This window comes from Anopheles coluzzii, chromosome 2 (assembly GCF_943734685.1).
Source record: "Anopheles coluzzii chromosome 2, AcolN3, whole genome shotgun sequence".
NCBI classification, from domain to species: Eukaryota; Metazoa; Arthropoda; class Insecta; order Diptera; family Culicidae; genus Anopheles; species Anopheles coluzzii.
The window spans coordinates 251,014-270,297 of NC_064670.1; the positions used below are offsets into that span (position 1 = coordinate 251,014).

Consider the following 19,284-nt stretch of genomic DNA (forward strand, 5'->3'; position numbering starts at 1 on the left):
ACTCGCCAAACCAATACATGCACAGTCAGCGATCGGCTCTGCTCGGTATTCTTCGGTAAAGCTTGTTACTGGGTGCAAGGGGATGGATGCTACATGTAGGGGGTGACTGTGAGTGAAATAGCAATATAATGAAGCTACTGCGTTTTCTTTCTTGTGCGTTAAAAATCATCATGTTGCGCTACACGAAAAACAAGTTTCTAGGTATGTTGCTTATGTTGAGCGCACCTTACACTTTCTAACAATACATTGCCATTTATTCGAAGTCCATCAAGCGAGTGAGACCGTCGGACTCTGCCTCTCTTGGCTGAGGTATTTACTTGAGTTAGTGTGTGTCCCTGTCCCTAATAAAGGGAATTTTGCAGGACGGTTTAATGAAGACTTGTGATAATGTAAAGAAAAAAATCGCAATTTGGGGATAGTGAAGTGTGAATAGTTAAAGTGTGCAGCTGGTAATTTGTTCAGTTTCTTCCGAGTAGACAACTATCTTTGTGCGATCGATTGCCCTCAGTAACATTGAAAATAAGTTTGAAAACTAATATTCAAATTCCGAATTCATTGCTTGTTACATACTTTCGGAGCACCTTTGATAAAGTGAAGTGAACCAAAGTTGAAATGAATGCGGAAGTAAACGGATGAGTTACTTCAAAGGCCTATCAAATAGTGTGACAAGCCTGCGATGAATATGATACCGTAAGTGGAATCGTGCATATTTTGTTCATGCAAAGAAAAAAAATTGCGTGCTAAATGGCTTTGGCGTGATCCATTCTAGAAGTGATTTAAGCGTTTCGATCCATCAACAATTCTCTTCAGTTTGAGAATTAAAGCATTCTTCTTTGTAACAACAAGGTGTCACTTTGATAAGTAAAGGGAGAACGGGAAATACTAAAATGTGTATGTGTTGAAGGATGTGATAGTAGCAGTGTGTCGTCAATTTACGTACAACTATATACAAGCAGTGATCATTACCGCAGGGAAAACCAACTAGAACATGACACAATAAAAAAAAACTGCGCGGTCTCCCAGATTACCTGCCACAAATAATGGCTATTACATTATACATTACAGTGGAAATAAAACTGTGAGTGTGACCGGACTTGTTTAAAAATTTAGGTAAGTTTGTAAATTAGTGTTTTCTCAAGTGTCCTTAAATATTTGTTCAAGTAGTGTGCCTTGTGAGTGATTGCAATGTGATAGTCTAGTGTACAGGTCATGTAAGTTAGGGAGAATAACATTGAGGAAGACCACATTATACGATTGTGTGTTCACTGCAAGTGTCAAGTTTTTGATTGACGTATCGCAAAGCAAATGCATTTTTTGCGGCTTCTTGGCGCATCCTATGAGTGTAGATCAAGTCGGCGGCTGAGCTACTGATAATGTGTCATCGAGTTCGTCCGGATCAACATCGAGGGCATCGTAGGAGGGAACTCAGATCGGACTACAAAGTGACTGAAGAAAACAGAACACGTCGTCCGGTGTCACAAGGTCCCAAACGTTCGAATTCTAGAAGATACTGGAAACTAAATGCTTATTGCTATGGCGCCAGCTTCGGCTGGCACACCCATTGTATGTTAACAGTTGGAGGATGTGTTGTAGCGTGTCACTTTCTTTTGTTTGGGCTCGACAAATATTAAAAAAAAAAAAGTCGAATAGATCATCCAATAGTTGTGATTGAAATGGCAACATAAGAAGATTATTCTTGCAATCTGTGCAATTAACATGCACAGCAACTGGAGTCAATTCCATTTGACGATAAGCGCCGGACGCAGTCACTAAAACGCCGACTAAAGCCTTATCGAAGAGGCTAGGCCGCGTGCTATTTGTATAAAAAACAACAACATTGACTGCGACACTGACATGCTGTCAAACGGCAATACCGCCATCGCCGCCGGGGTAAGAGGCAGTGACCGCGTCTTCATCATCATCATCATCATCATCGCCGTCTTCTTTGTCGTGATCATTTATAAACCTGCAAACGAGTCTTATCGCTTGAAGAGTGTCAAAAGTGATCAACCGTACAAGCGCTGGTAGTCAACGCCAATACCACTTTCTGGTGTCACTGCACAACAAGTTGTCACAATGAGATTCGGCGTGCTGCACAAGAGATGGAAATAAAAAAATAATCTACCAGTTTTCACACTAACGTTTTTGAGCCATTAACGCACAGTGCTATTGATTTACGTCACACATCGTTGCCTGGAATAGAAAGAATGACCTTGTCACATAGACATTATAAAATACTTCAAAAAGGCATGTTATCGCAAAACTTGAAAAGAAATATGCTACTGTTTTGTTTAACTACTATCAATCTTTATCAATAACATTGCATATCATACATAGTCACCTACAAAAACTTATCTGTTACATTAGTTGATAAATATGTTTGAAAGCCTTCTTGTGTTGTTTGTTCACATTTTAGTACACTCAAATCGTTTTATAGCTTTGAATAAATGTACATTGAAAGGAAATAAATTAAATATAGACAGACTTGTGACAGAAATAACTCTTCTCTCAGAGAGATAAAGGAAATAGAATTTCCGTAAAGATACCAGCTAACGCGAACCAATGTTTTCCAGATGACGCAAGGTTATTTTCTTTTGTCACCAAAATGTGGTTTCTGGTGAATCTGCGTTGTTTACTCGTTTGCGTTTTCATCCAAGTTCATTTTTCCACTGTCCTATACGGTAGATTTTGTAGGAACATAGCGACAAAAAGAGCTTCTAGATCAGGTCACCGTCAGCCGCTAGGTATGCTGTCAACCCACAGCGGGATGCTTGCCCGGCAACGCGGACCAAACTGATCCATCTGAATCTTGGTTTGATTTGTTATTGTTATTACACATTGATTTGTTATGGTTAGCGTCAAACGGAACGAATCGGCTATGGTTCAATCAGATTTAGAATTGACGAAGCACGTTGAAACAGACGAACAGACCAAAGCAGAGCAGAGGAAGGAAATAGAAACTGACGGAACATAGACTCTTGGGGAACGAGTGGTGAGGTGGAATAAGTGAAAATGTCACTCGTTTAAATCGTGAACTGTCATCCCGCATTTAAACGATCGTCACCTCACACTATATTCATTTATACTGTATATTGATACACAACTCATGTACGTAAGATATGGGTACGAGAATTCGACGAACAGACCAAGAGCTTAAAGGGTGATAATCGGATTACTTATCGGAGTATTAGTTTCAAATCATGTTTGAACAGATACACTCGTGAGTTTATACAAACTCTCAATATATTTAAAGCAAAAATACTAGAGCATATTGGGTTACTTACTTACAGCATTAGTAACTTACAGCAAAAAAAAGACTCACAAGACAGTCAAGTAACAGTGTCTTAAACGCCATAACTTAGTCAGTAAAAAATATATTATATCAAAATTGCTACGAGCACCTTAAAGCAAATGTGAAAGAAATGCGATCATTACATTATGCCTCTTGACAATTGCTCTCAACGACCTTGAAGAAAGCTAGCCTTTTAACAACGCGAACGTCGAACGGAGAGTGGATACGAACGCTGAATATGCTAGCAGTCCACGGGGACACGTTAAAGATGGATACAGAAGTAATTAAGCTGCTCAGACGACGCACTAATGTATGACCGCATTCGTGTACATTTTGTAACATTTTGTTATTTGTAGTAAGAAGAGCCTCAGTACTAACGCGCCGGTTTTACTGACGGCTATTACGAAAAAATAGTAGGTTAGTGGATACACGTTAAATGTAAAATAATAAATATTTTCGTCCAATATCTGTTCAACTATTGAAAAAGTTCAGTGTGAAAATGTCACCGTTTTATGTCAGATTTTATAACAGCATGCCTCAATATGCTGCAATGCCAATGGCGAGAACGATGACGATCCAAAGGGTTATTAATATTTTATTGAACAGCGGCTGTCCGGTGTTCGTTAGGATGATGGGGCACGTTTGTACGATGACGCGACGCGATTTTTCTTCTTCGTGTTTCGATCCAAATTTTTTCATTCCGGAATCCTCGTATCCAACGTGCGAAGACAATCTTGACGGGTTCTAATTGTAAAGGCTTTCAGCGGACCGATACGATGCGAGATGCGACGAGCTCTCCTCGCTTTTTTATGGATCAACGCCCAAAATCACATCCGTCGCAAGCGACAGGACACCGATCGCCGTGAGTCTGTCGATCATCCTCTTTTCCTCCATCTCAAATCACTACCACCCTTACACCCAACACACTCTTTCAATTGCACATTCCCTGCATCTTGTTGGTGCTGCCTTATTTTAAGCCATTTACGACACTTTCGGGCTTTTTGGTGGCCGCTGACCGCAAAATGAACGATTCATCATCATCATTGCCATCCGTCTGTTCGTAGAGAGTTATCTTTCTGTCTTTGGAGTTGTCTTGAACATGATTGTGTTCTTGTGCTATGTCAACCGTAGCGTTGATGCGGTTGACTCCTAACAGCGGGAAGGTTGAAATAAAACTTATTATTGGTCACCAATCGTAAACCTGGTGCCTGGTCTCCTTCTTTTCCGCCGACTGTTCACCTTTGCCTCGTTTTGTGAGAGGGATCATTCTTCTGCTGGCCAGACGCGCCTGATACAAGTGGCAGGAATTTTTAATTTACAGTTGACCAGCCGTCCGTCGGGAGCCGGGAGTTTTATGTTTTTATTGCTCGGTCACCATGCTTCATTTGCTTCTCTTCGGGACTTGAAGCGCAACGGCCACTGTTTTAGCCCCTTTTAGCCCCAAACCAGGACATTGTAGCAACCTACCTAGTTTTACTTTTTCTCGCAATCTTCTGAACATTCATAAGAGTTTGATTTAAAAATCGACCCCTATTTAGAACTCTTCGGGGGATTGCGCCGGCACAGAACCGCACAATGATTATCGCTTTATAGGCCACAACCACATAGGCTTTGGTCGTCTGCTGTCCTCGGAATATAATCTTCATGCAGTACCATACACGCTGAGGTATGTCTTGCGGAAAAGAACCGTAAAAATCTGTCGCCTTCCGTCTTGAAAGAGAGACGCAAGAGATCCAGTAATTTACAACTTCACAAGACCAATGCATGGTCGCGGCAATGATCAACCGATCCTTCCTATATTGGCGTTGCAAATTTTTTCCCGGAACACATCACGAAAGATTGAAGTTTTTCGAATCGCCCTATCCGAAGGGTATTTACAATCTCTCAAATGAGAAAGATTGGGGAGATGAAAAATCGTAAATTTTAATTTGTCATTCCAAAGAATGAAGTTCTACTCTGAGGTGGAAAAGAATGTGATGAAGAAGAAAAGTGAAATAACAATATAATGCGGCATACCGCCTACCAAGACGCCTTCACGATCGGATGGAGAGATTAATCACGGATTCGTATGGTTCTGCTCCTAACGTAGTCATCTTCTCGTGAAGACAAAACAAGCGCTTGATTAGTTGTCCAAGCATGACGATTAGATAATTTATCAAATAATTAAGACAAAAGAGTGTCCGATCTTCCGATCATTCCAGCCAAGCAATGGAATGATGCCAGCAGTTACTCATTCAACTCGGGTTTATGAATTTGAAAAAAAACGAATGAAAATAATAACACTAGGATTTAGAAATGTACAAACCAAATACAAATGGCTTCCAAAGATCAAACCCTCTAAAGCTAAACCACATTAAGCTGACCCCACTTTGGTTTTGATTAAAAGATCCATCGTCTATTTTGACAGTTTGATATTCTCTTTGCTTGGCGCGTATCTCCACGAAGTTTCGACGCCGACGGTTGGTCGGTTGGTTGTCTTAAATTAAATTCAAGGTTACAAGGAGTCTGTCGGACATTGAAGAACACACCGTTCAGATTCATCTTTTATCCAGCGGACACATGCCAAATGATGGCGTATGTCGAAGTACGAATGTCAAAAACTTAGTGATCAGAACATTAATCATCAGCGTTCGTCATGGCGATCGTAGTTCGCTTTCGTGACAAAGAACGCCAATAAGCACTGGGTGTGACAAGGTAGTGGGGGTACAGGTGCCAGTGTCGACCGTGTATAGAAAAGAAAGTAAACACTCAATGTACGCAGGTTATCAATGAGTAAGTCTTTCATAAACCCCAGTTTGTCACACGTTTTGTGAAAAAAATTGAAATCAGTTCCAAAACTATATATTTCATGAAATAAAATCGTACATAAGCTGAAAATATCGCACGAAGTAATCATTGCTTTTTTTACGAAAATAAGAATCTGCTACAAAATACATAATTTAAAACAGTATTTTAGTTAATTAAGTTTGGTAAAAAGGGACTACCCATCTTCATCGAGTTGTCGTGTGAGTTAATTACCATCAACATGACCGCAGACCAGTTGTACAAGGAATCTGTTTTATTTTGAATGCCGATTTAGAATTGAGTTGAAGAGTAAATCACCATACCTGGACGGAAAGCGCTTTTGAACTACGCTTTTTTATTATTTGGCAGTTTGTTTTTCATTACCACAAAGCGGACTTACAGAATAACTGTCGTCTTCGTTGAAGGTAAATTGGTGCAACTTTATAACATTTGGAACCTCATGCATGTACCGCTTCAGAATAAATTCGCTCTCCAAAACACTGTGGCTTGGCCCCAGCGCTGTGATTCGACAGCCAATCCTTTTTGGATATGAAACGTATGGAATCCCTGAACATCTAACCATCCGTCGACTTTACACCGATCGTACTATGATGCTGTCGCGACATTACCGCATCGCGATCTACCTTTTTGTATGGTGCTAAAAAAACAGCCGTCAGTACTTCGCCTCAACTTCCTTTACCCCCTGAGCAGATTTCACTAATGACAAATGATTGATTTGTCCCTCATTTTCGTCAAAAGGCCGGCTGCTTTTTTTGAGACACGGGTAAATTAATTGATGCGTGCATACCATACGCGCCGAATGTGCGCTGTCATCAGATCCGTCTGATCCCATCGTTTTGCTTTACACATTTTATTTAGAAGACACATTAAACTACAATCTTCTACCTAGGCATCTTTGAGATGATCGGATTGCTGAACGGTTTGTTCTTAGGAAAATGACATTCTGTCACATTTAAGAGTTTTTTTTCTCATATTGCGCAAGTGTCATGAATGTTCGGTAAAGTTTTAGATGCTTGTATTACTGTTTACAATGTTAACCGTTGCCAAGGCGAACAGGGTACAATGCATAAAACAAAACGAAATAATGAACAAAAACGACAAGCTCTTACGCTTCCATTACAACCGGAAGGAAACATCATTTTCCCCTCTTTCGATAAATCGATGTAATTGTGCTTAATTTTGTAGGGGTCGTTAATCGAGCTGAAGGTTGTTTTCGAGAATTGCTTGGAGATAAATCGATAACCCGATCTTGGAGAAGGTCTGTTAAGCTTGATATTTTGTAGAGGTTGGTCTTAAGCGGGAAAATGTGGATGAAATTATCAAAAACTAAACTTCCTCTACTGCGCTGGAAGACATTTGTTGCCTAGCAGGAGTCCGTGTTGTGCCGCTGCCCTGATTTATGACAAGGGATGACACTTAATTAGGGGGTACAGATAACGTCATCCTTAGCCTTAGACTAAAGCAAAAAGGTTCCGTCGCCAGAATCGCTCGATTCATGGTTTTTATTTGAAAATTAGTGTTTCTTTTTTGACAAAAAACAGCTGCGATAAATATGCTGTGCGATCGCTATGTCGATGGAATGGACACAAAACACCTCAACAAATAGACTATATATCCCCAAATGCTAATATAGACTGAATAAAAGTAGAAAAACACAAACAAAACATTTAAAGTGCTTTTACCATTTATCCACCGTTCTGTTGAAAATACAGCTAAGCAAAAACAACAATTGAAAGTGACGTTCAAAGTCCTGATATCTTGCTTTCATTTCGAAGGGTAGAAACAAGACGACCCAATTTACCATTGTTTTTGTCAAATAAAACGAAAAACTAGCGCCTTCAAGTATGAAAAAAACATAAAGCATTGCTTTGCTTATGTCTACGAATGGTCTGACTAATTTCCAATTATTAAAATAGGGGTTGAATTTCAACCAAACTTTTCGGTACATTAATTTCACACAAATAGCACAAACATGTTGTTTGGCGAAGCATATTGTGTAAAAAACATGAAGCTGTCGCACAATGCCGTTGGTGTTTAACACTTGCCAAAGTATGTCGTACAGAAAATGGCTGTCATTTGGTTATGAAAAGAAATTTTATTAACATTTCTTCGTGTTTGATTCAACATGTTAAGTGTAGGCCTAAAAAGTGTCATACATGTTGCGTTGATTTTTCTCTCCACTCCTGACGAGACACGACCATAAGAATCGATATAAGTTTCAGCAACAATCCAATGAAATTGACAGTTCAGAAATACACCAACTGATTTGATTTGTATAGGTCACTGCCATGAATACATTTAATGTATTTCCTTATACTCGTACTTCTATCGCTCTCATGTGAATTAGCTATAGATTTCAACTCAATCCTGGATAAAAACCATAGGTGTGAGAATACGAGAACGGCAAAAGATTTTCCGCATTTTATTAATTTACAAGCGTGCGAAAATGAACGTCACTGTTTTACGTTGATGATCGATCATATCGCGACGTAATGATCTTGTACACTTGGTCAATGTTAAACATGTAGCGGTATTTGTGAGACCACTGGTGACCTGTAATATCTACACAACTACATCCAACAAACAGGTTTGAATCGGCCTGTGCTTATGGAGTATTAGTTATTCATATCAATTTATGGAACGGACAGCCTCGATGAAATCGAACGATCACATCAACAAAAAGCAATGAGACAAGGGATCTTAGGACGATCCCATGCATTTCCAGTATGGCTCAATGTGTGATGTATCCCTACGGTAATCGTGCTATTAGCGCTTACGCACGCTAGGGTCCTTAGCTAGTAGGCTAATAATTTTTTGGTTAACGTGCTCAATCCTCGCTACAATAACTGCCTTATACAATGTTGTTAGGAAGACTGCGACTGCGATCAACAGTAGACGAAGTGGTCAAGCCGCATCATTTTTATTTATAACTGCCCCGACGCAGTGAACGTCCACAGTACAGCCCGTTTAATCCAATGTTTTATTCAATTTTGCCAGCAGTGGTGTGGTGGGCTGTGAAGAGCATTTATTGAGGCTGTCACACACCCGGTTGGATCATGCTGGATGACGTATTCACTCTTCCGGCCAATGATCTTTGAAAGAAACAGCAGATCGATTGACGAAAGAAAATGATTTACTCGTTAAATGACATTCCTCGCCGTTTCTTTGCCTGAGTCTGTCAAATATCGTGGCATATATCCAGCACAGCGCTCGAGAAGACTTGCTATAGCGGCTGTAGAAGTGAAGGTTAATCTTAAAATAATTGAAAGGCACACATACAGCGACTAAGATGATGCCGTCCACTGTTGCGGACGACCACCCGTCGATGCATGCAGACAAACGCGCATGCGTTGATGTATAGTTACAAAAACTGCATAGCATTACGTTGCAACTGCCTCCGCTTCGTGCCCTTGTCTGTACTATCTACGTTGTGAGTTTCCATTAAACAGGAACTGTCACTGTCGTTGTCTTTTCCAGTGCTGGCAGCATCAATACGTCAATACTAATGATGGTGGTACTCAGTTTGTGCATGTCGTAGCTGTAATCGACAAGCGACATTTCTCCTGTTGCCATTAATCTACTCAACTCTACAACCACTACGAACCAACACATGATCTATACTGAACGTACTTGCTTCGATGATCTCTATAGACTGCGTCGTACCGGGTATATCATCATTACCCATTATCTGAAATAAAAATTCTCGTTTCAACCAAACCTGTTCGACCAAACCTCGCCCTTCTAGTTCGTTACTGGTAACCGATGATCATCAGGAAATTAAAAAAATTTTGAAACTATGAAATTAGTAAATTTATACTCTTTTCTTTACAAATGAACTAAAGCTTTACCTGTCTAGTTCTTTAATGAGCTAGAGTATATCTCCTTCACTTGATAGTTAGCAGCAAGCAGATTTAGAAATTATACTCCTATTCACCACATGCTAAACGATAAATGTATAGGATTGTTTAACAATTAGACACATTTTTTAAATGTTTGTCACATTTGTTAACAATAAACTTTCGTAATTTTTCATTTGCTTAGTATTAGAATAATGTTGTGAAATAAACTTTTAAAATGGCGACATGACTGTGCAGATTTTTTCATTAATTATATATTTAAAAAAAAACACACATTATAGGCTATATAAAGCGGGCCAACAGTTTTACCAATTTTTACTAAAGTCTACAATAATAGAACAAGCAAATAACTATGCCTAACTTATATACAATAGACAAATAAAAGGAGAGTTAGTTTATGTTTGTGCTCTACATGCCCATGCTATAATCAGCTAGAGTATACTTTATACAAAAGTGATTTTTCGCGCATAACTTTGCGTTGATGCTCAGTTAAGCACATTTTGATCTCGTTTCACCGTTTTATCTTTCATCTGAATGAAACTTTGGCGACACTGAAACGGATAAAGGCAATAAAAGCAATCGAAACCATTTAATATCTCCAGTGACAGCTAAATCACATTAGCAGCTACCCTTCAAATAGGAAGCTCTCTAACTCCATTCACGCTGCATCTGGTTTAGTGGAAGAAAACACAAGATTTCTTATCTGCATTGTGAATGCAATACGAGCACTTACGTTATAAAATCTATAAAACCCTATGCTATACTTTCCGACTGGCCGCTTCTTGTCTCTTGACATGTGCGCTTTTGGATGTTCCAGCGTCGTCATCCTTACCATAACATGCTTGAGGTCTTGAACGCAAAAGGTAGAAAAAACGGCTGTCAAGTAAAAGGGGTATAGTGTTTTTCGTTTATGGTCCATCTTCCTACCGCCCTGTCGTTTTAAAGGTATGTCCCCTTTTATTCCCCTGACCCAACAACAGTATTGATGCGCGCCTGTTTCTTTTTGAAAGGCAAAATTTCTGAACGGATGAAACAATAAACAAACCATCAACCTCCTGCAACTGACATTTGACAAGCCTCGGGTCCAATGTTTAGAAGCGTTGTAAATCCCTCCGCCGCACCCAAGAGAACTGGGAAGGGGAATCGGAATGGGTGAAGGGGATTGAGAAAATCAAACATTTGATTAGTGAAAACAATTAATCTGACCCCATACCAAAGAATGAGAAGGGTGCGTCTCGCACACACAAACAGTCGTTAGACGAGAAAGCTGCAACTCATCCTACCCAGGATCGATTATTTAGGTTCTAGAAGCGATTACCGAGAGATGGATATGGTTTTGAGCGTAAACTATGTAGGAGAGGAGATAGATATGGGTTTTAGAAGAAACTGGTTTGTGGTATGATGTACCTAACAATCTTTGTTCTTCTCATTTTCCATTGCAGATTGTTATTACTCAGCATAAAATAATCGTGATATACTCTCCACACGATGAAAACGGCACCATCACACGCTGCAACACATTTAATGAGTACGCGCTACGGCGTGCAATCGTAACGTACCGTCGAGGTTGGCCATTCGCTGTGAAACGCAGGCAGATTTACGCACAGGAATACGTACGGGCTGCGGACCACTACACATCAAGCTACCCAAATGGTTATGTCGCCCAGCAGACGACTGTCTTCACCAGGTATTGCTGCCCATCCGATAAATATGCATTTGAGCTCTCTGCAACTGAACTCACAGCTGCAACTCAATGCTCAAATGCACCAGAAGTTTACGGTCGGACTTACTCCAAACCACATGAGCGGATTTTTCAAGAGCCCATCGACTTCTCCGAGCAGTATTAATGCGAATATGAGCAACAGTGGCGCCAGCGCCTTGACAAGCTCCAGTCACACATCGTCCAAGCCGGCAACCAACGGTAACAGTGATCGTAATTCTCGGGACAACTCCACTCCCACTAGTGCCAGCACTAGCAACAGCGGGAACAGCAACAACAGCATGCCTTCCGTTACGGAACTATCTGCACATCCACTCAATCGGCTCCAATCGATGCAGCCCTTTGATTTCCGCAAACTTTCGGCTGCTGCTGCCAGTCTGAGTGGATTCACGGCGGCAGGTCTGCCACCACCGAGGCTAAGCCCCGAAGCAGCTGTTGCTCAGCATCATTTTAATCAGCAACAAGCAGCAGCCGCAGCCGCATACGCTGCCAACACGGTCAAACGACGTAACTCACAGACCTCCTTGGATGCGCAGGCGGCAGTATCTCGTGAGCATGCTGCAGCTGCGGCCAACTTTATGAATCTGTCCATGAGTGGCCATGGTTTACCCTTTCCCTTACCACCTCCACCACCATCATCGTCAGTCGCCATGTCGTTGGCAAACTCGCTCAACCACTCAGCTGCCGCAATGGCCGCAGCGGTCTCGGGCAACCCTTTGGCAGCTAGCTTCGTCGCTCAGTCATTTCCAAACCTGCTGGCTGCTTCAGCCGCCCGCGAGTCAACTCGTAGTAAATCACCTCACTCACACCACAAGCTGCCGCATAAAGCAAGCTCCCATGAGCAACACAAAAACTCTTTGGACAACAGCACTTCGAATGAATCTGGAATCGTACGAGATCATCGGGCCGGAGACGGAGAAAGAGAGTCGTCAGCAGCACACCATCATCAGGAACAGCGTGATCGTGAACGAGAAAATGTTCTAAATCTGAGCCGTGACTTGGCAGCTGCAGCAGCGGCTGCAAATCGTCGCCTCCAGCAACCACCTTTGCAACCTGGTGCGGCAATGTCTCGCATGCACCACCTACCACCATCGTCAGGAGGTCAGCTTAAGAAGCCTCCTTCGTCTCCAAGCAGCAAGCGGCAATGGGGTGCAATCCCGCCCAACCTTGGTACACAGTACGTCAACCCAGCGACAGGAAAGAAACGCGTTCAATGCAATGTTTGCTTCAAGACCTTTTGTGATAAGGGTGCCCTCAAGATCCATTTCTCGGCTGTACACCTGCGAGAGATGCACAAATGCACTGTTGAAGGGTGCAGTATGATGTTCAGTTCGCGTCGTTCCCGGAACCGGCATAGTGCCAATCCTAACCCAAAGCTACATTCTCCGCACCTTCGTCGCAAAATATCACCACATGACGGTCGCAGTGCACAGCCTCATCCTATTCTCCTTTCCACAGCGGGTATGCCACTTCCGAATGGACTTAGCCCGTTACACCCGTTCGGTCCCGCGTTCCCTCTTATTCCACCCGGGGAACACCTACGAGGGCATCCATCGCTCTCGGCATTAGAGTTCAAGGCAAATATGGAGGCCAGCATGCATAGACGGCTCGCTGCCGAACATCATCATGCGCAAGTGGCAGCCGAAAAGCATAATCGTGAAAGTGCACGCGTTTCCCTGAGCCCCGAAAACTATCGGTACCGCAGCAGCCCCCATAGTGATACACCTGATCGATACATGGGCTCTTCTTCGGGGGCGTCGTCAGGAGCACCACATCTAAACAGTTCAGGAAGTCGACTGGACGACGAAGACGGCGATGAAGACGAAGACGATGATGATGATCGCAACGGAATCGTCATTGATGGTAACGATGTAGATGACGATGTCGAAGGGCACCAATTCGACATGTCACTAAGCTCAGAGTCAGAAGACGTGAAGTCATTTGGCCGACATGAAGACGATGAGGATGGATTTTCGGAACGAGGTGAGGAGGAGCCACAAGACTTCAGCCTGTCGAAACGCCACAACAGACCCTCTACGGATGCTGATGACATTGCTAGCAATAACGGCGATAGCAACGGTGAAGTAACTCGTGATGATGTTAATGCATTCCTCTCAAGCAATAAACGCAAACGCAAGAGTCTTAATCCCACCAAATGTGCCGTGGTTCCTTTGTCTCGGTTGTCAAACAACGAAGACAATGAGGAGAAAGAGCCAGCAGCGCGAACCGAAGAAGAAGCATGTGAAACATCGATTCCGCTGGTGAAAAAAATTAAGATAGAATCAATCGACGATGATCAACCTGTAGCTTTATTGAGGTCGGAACAAACAGTATCGCCAGGTCCAAAATCGCCAACCGAGCAGGATTCAGCAGTGGTTTCTCCTTCTCTGCAAAATGGAGATTGCGATAAAGAAGGTAAGGAGAGCAATGCTAACGAAATTGAAAAAGATGATTCATTAGTCTCCGATCGAAGGCCCTCAGGGGATGAAGAAAAAAAGGTAGTGCCCAATGAAACGGTTCGTGTTAAAGCGGAACCTACGGAGGAAGGACTTCAAGAACAATCCGCATCAGAAGCCACCGATTTGTCGTTAGATCTTTCCAAAAAACAATCTCGTTCCAGTCCTGATGTTAACGCGAATGAAAAATTCCAGAGCAAGTACTCGATTGATGTTCGACCATCGTCCGAGTTGCTAGAAAATCCGCTTTCATTAATACGCCCAAAGCAAGAAGTTTCCGAAAACGATCGCCAACGCCCGGGCTCGGCAGACAGTAAGAAAAGTGCAGGTGACAACTTTGATTCGGCTAACACACTACGGCGGCTAGAAAATCTTTCACATGGTCCATTGAATGATATTATGATTCAACGAGCTGCAGGGCTTCTTGGCGGACCACAGTTCCCCCCGCTAAGCTACTTGATGAATGCAGCGCCTCCGAGCCCGGCTAGGTCACGCAGTCCTTCTCCACCGACTTGCCAGGATCACGAGCTAGAAGATTCGGACGACAACGTGGATTATTGCGAGGAAGGAAACTGTTTCAGTGATCCCGACGTTCCATTAGACAAGGACAACCCAAAGAAATGCTCAGCCTGCGGCAAACTTTTCCAAAACCATTTCGCTGTGAAGACTCACTACCAAAATGTACACCTAAAATTGCTTCATAAGTGCAATATTGATGGATGTAACGCGGCTTTTCCTTCAAAGCGTAGCCGTGACCGCCACGCTTCAAATTTAAACCTTCATCGAAAACTTCTTTCAACCACAGCTGATAGCAATGAAACAGTTTTACCAATGGAAAAGCATCAACAGCAACAGTATACTGGAGCAGCAACTTTCCCCGGATCAGCTCTACCAGCTGAATTTTTGGCCCGTCTGTATGCCGATTCCCAAAAATTCCCTATGAACTTGGAAGCAGCGTTCAAGAATCATGCACTCGCTTCGGGCGGTTCCGCTTACTCTGATCATTTTCTAAATGGATCAAGTACCCAGCGCAGTTTCCAATCGGGTGCCACCAATCCCTTCCTGTTCCCTCCTCTTGGGGGCCTTGCCGGTTTCCCTGCGTTGTCTCAATTTTCTCACCTTCTACCGCACCCGTTAAATGGCATCGCTACACAATTATCGGGTGATGGGACTGCTGCAGCTGCAAGTGGATGTGGTAGTGGCGGTGGTGGTCGAGTATCAGCGTCTAGATCCGAATCTCCTATATCCGCTTGTTCGCCACCAGTTACCACCAACATTCCATCACCTCTATCACAGCACGACAGGACGACACCGAATTCTGGCAATGGTGGATCATTTCACAGCTCAGCTTCAGAAACACGATCAACTATCCCAGCCAATAACAATCGATGCACGCCGGACTCGTTTTCGTGATCAATAGATGGAGTGAAACACTGTTGCCTTCTAAACACCGAACCATAGGTCTGTTGTCACAATGATCTCGTTTTATTTTAATTACTTCTACATATTCGGCCTATTCATTACGTTAATAGAATGAGTGGCGAGTATACTTATAGCCTTTAATAGATTGAATAGAGCTTTGCTACTTTCTTTGAAGGGTTAGGAGATAAACTTATCTACTATTGAATTCACTCCATAACATACAGAGTAACAGAAGCTACCATGCTTAAAGTAATGACATGATTAAACGGCCGTTAATTAAGTGCGGTGCCCACAAAACGACTGTGTAATCTTAATCTCAAATAAATGAATTTATCAAACAATTAATCTCCGAGCTCCCTTATGGGTAAGGAGCATAATAGCCGGGGGAATGTACCAAAACATTGCGTATCTCGTATCGTAATTTATTATTAAAACCTTTCATTGATAATCCCGAGGTTATATATGAGATAAACTCAATTAAAAAACGATAACGTAATCACAAACCTTCATTTACATTGTAAGAAATGACGTAAGGCTTGCTTTAGCTTGGGTTAATGTGGATATGGGTAGCTACAATTAGAAAAAGAGGAAAATAATTTCTTTTCTTCTTAATCGTTGCGTTAGGGAGATCGTCACTTTACTTAAGTGCCCAGTGATATGAATATATATGTACATTCAATAATAGAATGCAATGAAGATGTAAGGCACTCGTGAATCATAACATATTTGTAGTAAAATCGATTTCGAAAACAGTTTGATTGAATAGACAAACTATTTCCATAAATTGATATTTGATTCGATTTCGAATTTTAGCTGAAATTAAAAACCAAGCTCATGTTGATCTACAAAGTGCAGGAATAAGGAGGAATATAAATAAGCTTTGATTTAAATTGGATCAGAAAAATTAAAAAAATCATTTGATTTTAATGTTCGCTAGGTTATTTTGATTACAATTTATTTTTTTACGTTAACTTTGCATGGTTCCTAATTGTAGAAAACATTCAAGTAAGCATGCAAAAAAAGTGTACATTTTAGTGAACTGTGAGTCTCATTACAACGATCTAGCAATATAAGCATACAAAAATGAAAAAATTGGAATTATGTACCTCTGACTCTGTCTCCAAACTACTCTAGTTTTTAACATTGAATTGACAAGCAACAAAGATAAAAGGAGCGTTGTCCTTGTCGACCAGTAAGCACATGTCTGTCAGCAACACCAAAATCTTCCATGATTTAAGTTTAGTCTTAGAAGAACGTGAGAATACTACTCTTGTAGGAACAATAAGGCAACGTCGCACAAATATCAAAACTAATCTTGAGAGCTTTTTACTTTACTTAGGTATTCACAACGCACTCCATCTTGCTGGAGGTTACAGATTAAGCGTTCTGCAGGTAGTGATTTCAATCACAGGCGTTAGAAGTCGTTGCGTTAGCAGCAAACATCCTATTCATGAATGTGCAATATTTTAAGCCTCTATCTAAGACTGCGCTCAAACTTAGTCGTTGCGGAAGTAAGCTAGATGTGTGAACGGTAACTAAAATGAAACTGTTTAATTAGTTTCATTTTTTCACTAATAACACAGAGAGTCATACGAACACTGTGTTCCATGGGTTAAGAAGCGTGTGCTCTCCTGTATAACAAATATAAAATGTATCGTAACATAACGATCGCTGATTGGATTGATAGGATTGAAAACAAACAAGCGGAGAGCATTTTCAAACACACAGTAAAAAATATTTGAAAATTTTATTTCCTAGATAATATCAACGATGCTCTATTGGAACTGATAAAGTCTACTTGTATAAATATACACATAAGAAAAGAAAAATAAATTCTGATGTAACTTAGATAAATATTAGTTCCTCTAAAGGGGAAAGATCAGTTTAATGTACTACCTACAAAAAGCAAAAATCAAGCAAATATTGAATCTTCCCACCTTCCCATTCAGCGAGGGGAGTAGACAAACATGGAAAAATAAAATATCTTACATGAATCTTGATACAATTCGTTAATTTCTTTTTTATATGTTTCTAGGGGTAAACTCAAAGTGAGAAACACCAATTCGTAAAATTGTATGGGTTTGTATTTAGAGTAATTAAGTCAAATGATTTACCAATAAATCTAATTTATTTTTCAAAACTATGTTACACAACAAAAGCATTTTTGCAACATTTTCACAACATGCTGTGTGCTATAATCGTTTCAATGCTATTTTCCATGTGATCACCTTTCATCTCAATTATGTATCCAGTAAGTGGGAAATGCAACCGGTGCATTATTTGTGAAGCGTATCCTATTTTGGATAGTCGAAGAGTTTCATTTAGAGACAAGGATGATGTGGTGGTCCCGTTCTATTCGCGACACCATAGGCTACAGAATAAATAAACAGATCCTTCAGCGCCTGCTGCATTTCGATTATCCATCACCTACCGATTAAAATAAATGGGGGAATGAGCCGTTGCTAACTCCCCAACGCTTGCCCAATAAGAGCCAGCAACAGACTCTCTAATGAAATCACTACCAATACGTACTAGCTGTGGTCAAAGGCGAAGCTATTGCAACGCGGAGAACATAGTCATGTCATGTCATCGAAATCGCTTCCGGTTAAAGGGAACGAACTGGTTACGAACAAGGGAGTCGATAGGTAAACACTGAACTTGCTGTTACTGCTCCGCTATTATGCGCCCCATAGTTTGTGTCAATAGCAGGTCTGTCTGGTATGGTTAGCTTTTCGCCCAAGGCAAGGGAACATACTTTTCGGTAGTGTTTGCACATTGCTATATGCAGGACTCCTCCGGAAGTGCAACCCATATCTATTTGTTAACAGTACAGTTATTTCAACCGCTTGCAAGATTGGGCCAGTTTTTGATATTTACAATTAGCCATTTTAGTGTTGCAATATGACTGGGGGACAGCCACTCTAAAAGCACATTCTAGCGGGATTCAAAATGTTAAGTGTGTAAATTAGTTAAAAACATATTTATTTCCATTAAACAATTGATCTTTTTTGTTCAACGTGCTAACTTCAATGTAACATGCCAGTTGATTTATGAAAATGATGAAAATAAGATTTCATTTCAGGTGGGAGATACAATTAATAAAATAATAAAGTTAAAATAAATTAAAATTAAATAATTATTAAATACAAGATATTGTTCTTCATCAATTTATCTTCATTCATGCCATAACAAACTTTTAGTGGCAAACTTTTAACAAACAAATATTGTTTGTCTGTATCCTCAACTGTTTTCAGAAGTGCCTATATCTTCAATTGTTTCAAGAATATAATTGAGCGTCAAAATACTGTTTATAATAAATTGCTTAAAAAACTCAAATTCTGACTATTTTTATTTATTTTTGATAAACGGGCAAACCATGTTTCTTAAAAGAATACATGAGTTGACACTCTCTATTCTGCTAAGAAAACATACTAAAAAGATTTTTCATAAATAATCATGCAACTCCACCGTATATTCGGTAACAAAAATTTTGATGATGTGATTCACATTAAAATCTGAATTAAAAATCCTTTTAATCTATTACTTCTAGGACTAGTTTAGGTTGAGGATAAAAGCTAATATATTTTCAACGGATTTATTAAATCCTTCAAGATAGGTGGTACCTGCTAAGAGTTCAACGACAGAACATGATAGACTTAATCTGAATACAGTATTTTACTTACGAATGATAATCGCCGAATTAAAAGAAGCAAGCTTCTTAAATAAAACTTT

The 19,284-nt window shown here is 40.8% G+C and overlaps 1 protein-coding gene across 1 annotated transcript; it reads left to right on the plus strand.

Annotated features, from left to right (window-relative positions):
• The first annotated feature begins 258 nt into the window (after positions 1-258).
• On the plus strand, positions 259-17,557 carry LOC120949577 (zinc finger protein basonuclin-2-like). The gene is made up of 2 exons (XM_040366966.2): positions 259-1,110; positions 11,397-17,557. The coding sequence occupies exon 2, from the start codon at positions 11,605-11,607 to the stop codon at positions 15,541-15,543; it is 3,939 nt and encodes a 1,312-aa protein (XP_040222900.2). The 5' UTR covers positions 259-1,110; positions 11,397-11,604; the 3' UTR covers positions 15,544-17,557.
• Positions 17,558-19,284: the final 1,727 nt, after the last annotated feature.

What these genes read in the sequence shown, in the direction of transcription:
- LOC120949577 (XM_040366966.2), top strand. Translation starts at nt 11,605, where the DNA reads ATGGTTATGTCGCCCAGCAGACGACTGTCTTCACCAGGTATTGCTGCC.